The 3938-nt window shown below is 38.6% G+C and overlaps 1 protein-coding gene across 1 annotated transcript; it reads left to right on the top strand.

Moving 5' to 3' along the window:
* Window positions 1–1243: 1243 nt before the first annotated feature.
* LOC101291435 (leucine-rich repeat-containing protein 40-like) lies at window positions 1244–3654 on the top strand. The gene is made up of 3 exons (XM_004299749.1): window positions 1244–1499; window positions 1595–1764; window positions 2784–3654. The coding sequence occupies exons 1-3, from the start codon at window positions 1287–1289 to the stop codon at window positions 3460–3462; spliced, it is 1062 nt and encodes a 353-aa protein (XP_004299797.1). The 5' UTR covers window positions 1244–1286; the 3' UTR covers window positions 3463–3654.
* Window positions 3655–3938: the final 284 nt, after the last annotated feature.

Raw genomic sequence — 3938 nt, 5'->3', positions numbered from 1 at the left:
AGTTTTTGTACAAATTCATTGGTACGAAACTCGATCAGGAAATGAGATGGAATTAGAGGATTTGGCACAAATAAAAGTTTTCTGGATATGATCGATACATGCATGTACGATGGCGCCACCGCCACCGCCACCACAATACGATCCGATTAATTTCCCCACACATAAATTGTGGGATTTAACGAAAAACAAAAATATGGGGCACTAATTAACATATGGGAGCCTTCAAAAAAGGGGGCGATAATGAGAAAAATAATCACCCCAAATTAGGGCATAAGTAATCAAAATTAAGGGCATAAATAATGGCAAGTTACAAGGTGGAGTGGTTAAGGTTAATATACACTCTTCGATAGAAATTCTCAGCTTACAGCTAGATCACCATCGCATTGAGAATCTTTTCTATAAGCTGTTTCTCTTATCAATTTAACATAATCAACGTTCGAAAATGTGTACTTAATTTGATCCATAACCGTGCAACCCCGTACGGCTTTTCATGTACAGAAATTTATAAATTTTACGTTTTTGCTGTGAAGGATTTAATGGAGGAACAACAGGTGGGAGATAAAGATGATGACCTTAGCAAATTCTGAAATTTATGATATATACGTTACACCAAGATTTATGCAATGGATGTGAACCTTTGATTGTTCATATTCATATTCTACTTAACTTCGTTGTTGTTTTCCGTTGAAGAAACTGAAAAAAATGAACCATAGGTGCCCAGTTGACAATTTTATAAAGTACTAGAATACAAAACAAGTCCAAAACAATTAAGAAAACCCTAGTTGTTGATTTGGTCCACCCTCGGAAAAAATATCAAGGCGGATAAGAATAGGGCACAAAAAAAAAAAAAAAAAAAAAAATAGAAAGAGACGAAATTGATGAGCGAGAGATCGACAATGGCGGATGGCCCTGATATAACTGGGTAAATCCGTTGACTTTCTTCGAGTCGGAGACATGGCCACGCAACCCTTCCCTAACCATACGGCCTTGTACTTGCTGACATACGTCATGCCCTCGTGGCAGCTTTTCTTTCCGTACGTCCTTTCGTCGTCTCTACAAATACACCTTCCCCTTCAATCATTTCTCCCAAACAAACCAGAAGAACGTAAACACAGCAGACACACAAGCGCCTCGCTCGATCTGGTTTTCTTTCTCTCTAGCTAGCTTAGAAGAATATATAAGTTTCTGATATTTGTTGTTCGAATTCTCGCTACCCCATTTGGATCTGTTTGTTTCTCGGGAAGGATTTGATCGGATAAATAAGAATCTTTTGTTTCTCCGGGAAGATGATGTACGAGCAACAGCAGCAACAACAGCAGCCGCAGCAAGTGAGGATGGATGTGAGGAAGAAGGCAGGTCATGTGAGGAGGAGGTCAATAACGGAAGAAGAGAGGCTTGAGATTGTGGATTTGAGTGGCATGTCTCTTGACGCTTTGCCTAATCCCTCTCTCAATTTGGGGACTATTTGCAAGCTTGATCTTTCCAACAACAATCTCCAGGTAAAATTTGGGTACAGTTTTCTGTCTCAAGAGACATGATTTCATGTTTGATTTGGTCTAATGTTGTATTTTATTTTCTGGTCTCAATTATACAGAACATACCAGAATCCTTGACAGCAAGGTTACTAAACGTGGTGGTGTTTGACGTGCACTCAAATCAGCTCAAATCCCTTCCTAACTCGATAGGGTGTTTATCAAAGCTCAAGATTCTCAATGTTTCTGGAAACCTTCTTGAGTCTCTCCCCAAACCTATTGAGAACTGCAGGTCTGTACTATCTTCTATTCAGGATCTTCTTCATCCTCTTTCCTCTCATGAATATCACGATTAACCATTTGATAACTGTTTGATCATTCGTCTATAGTTTTGTGTAAAAAGTCTGGTACTTCACTTTTCTGGAAAATAGGAAGGTAGGAGGGTTGTTTTGCATAAAATGAAGACAAAAATATGATGGAGCATTCTTTACCATCCTATTAACATTCATGTTTCAATTTGTTACGGATCTCCTTTATCTGCTGCGGTAAAATGTTGTCACATGCACTAGCCCAAGTCATTGACATCATATACTACAGTATTATCGGTCATATTTTTCTGCTAATATATGGATGTGACCCTTTTCTTGTAAAATTTCTTTTATTTAAAGGTAGTTCAAACTCAAACAAACCAGTCCATATCAAGATTAGATTTGAAAACTGAATATAAACATCTTAATACCGTTGTTTATTCAAATTTCAGAGCATATCCCTTCCTTGTTTCATTGTTCTTATACAAGACAACATTTTCTGGATACTTATTTGGTTGTTTCTTTCTTCTGTTTCATCTAAGTGAAATCATCGTTATCAAGATAAAGATTGATATTCGAATATAAAATTTAAATCCTTCCCTCGAGTATAATATATAACACAACTAGTAGGCTAGGAAAGCAACTCACAGAAGGCTCTAGTAATCGACATCAACTATTAGTATTTTTTATTTTCCGGAAAAATATTAATCTTCTTAATTTGGGATCTAATCATCTTAATTTGGTGCTATGATTAGGGTCTTTGAAAACTAAATTGATAACGAAGAATCAAAAGTCTAATTCATTGTGAGGTTGACTAATTAGTATAAATTACACGCATTCAAAGATAGTGAAACCCTAGACCGTACAACCAGCAACGTAGTATAACGAATAGTTGAATCACTTTAATATTGTCAACCAAGATGGTTACGTAGAAATAGTTTCACTGTTAATTATTCAGAGTTTTACGGTGGAAGTAATTAATTGTGGTTTTACAATTACTCAGGGCACTGGAAGAGTTGAATGCCAACTTCAACAAGCTCAGCGTGCTCCCAGACACCATTGGATTCGAAATCATCAACCTCAAGAAGCTATCGGTGAACTCGAACAAGCTTGTCTTCTTGCCACGCTCTCTCACCCACCTGACCAATCTGCGCGTACTTGATGCTCGCCTCAACTGCCTCAGGTCTCTACCTGAAGACATGGAGAACCTAATCAACCTGGAAGTTCTCAACGTCAGCCAAAACTTCCAGTACCTGGAAACCCTACCCTACTCCATTGGCCTCCTCATGTCCCTCGTCGAACTGGACGTCAGCTACAACAAGATCACCGCTCTCCCCGACTCCCTCGGATGCCTTAAGAAGCTCCAGAAACTCATAGTCGAAGGGAACCCTATGGTGTCTCCTCCCGGCGAGGTTTTCGAGCAGGGTTTGCATGCAGTGAAGGAGTACCTGAGTGAGAAAATGAACAGTGGACACAAGAGTCCGACCAAGAAGAAATCTTGGGTGGGGAAGTTGGTCAAGTATGGCACCTTCAACGGGGCCAACAGAAGCGTCTCAAGAGATGAGAGAGAAGGGTACATCATGCCGGAGTACCGCTCCATCGACGGCCTTGCTTCGCCGAGGTATATGGGAATGTTCTCTCCCCGTCGTCTCTTCTCGCCTCGTCATTACTTCAGTCGCTGAGGGGTAGAAGAAACGTCTTCAAAATAAACAACGTCAAAATTTATGTTCATGAGTCCTCTTCTGTTTATTCTTTCTGTCAGCATGAATCGTGAGTCACAGACTCATGAGGATGAGGTTAATTTCGTTTTTTTTTTTGTTTTGTTTTGGGTGATTGTATTACTGAGGCAGTGATGTACCATGCATGTAGGATATTGGGATTATTGTGTTTAATTAGTAGGTTGTTGTGTATGTCCTTGAGCATAGCTAATAGCTTGCTTTAGATATATAGTAGTGGTTAGGCTCTTGGGTACGTTGGTCTGTAAATAAGATTCATACGTTTCATATACAATTTTGAACCTCTGATAATAAATTACGTTGAGCATAATATTCACTTGTAAATACATATTATTTATTTTGTTTGAAGAATGGTGATTCTATAGATCTCAAATTTGATCATTAGTTCTTTAAATACTTTCAAACATATTACATATAACAAT

Source organism: Fragaria vesca, linkage group LG5 (genome assembly GCF_000184155.1).
Source record: "Fragaria vesca subsp. vesca linkage group LG5, FraVesHawaii_1.0, whole genome shotgun sequence".
In the NCBI taxonomy this organism is placed as follows: Eukaryota; Viridiplantae; Streptophyta; class Magnoliopsida; order Rosales; family Rosaceae; genus Fragaria; species Fragaria vesca.
The sequence above is the reverse complement of the archived record's forward strand: the minus strand, read 5'-3'. Positions and strand labels throughout refer to the sequence as shown.

What these genes read in the sequence shown, in the direction of transcription:
- LOC101291435 (XM_004299749.1), top strand. Translation starts at nt 1,287, where the DNA reads ATGATGTACGAGCAACAGCAGCAACAACAGCAGCCGCAGCAAGTGAGG. An exon ending in TTTCCAACAACAATCTCCAG is followed by an intron (nt 1,500 to 1,594) that starts GTAAAATTTGGG and finishes TCAATTATACAG; the next exon opens with AACATACCAGAATCCTTGAC. An exon ending in AAACCTATTGAGAACTGCAG is followed by an intron (nt 1,765 to 2,783) that starts GTCTGTACTATC and finishes ACAATTACTCAG; the next exon opens with GGCACTGGAAGAGTTGAATG.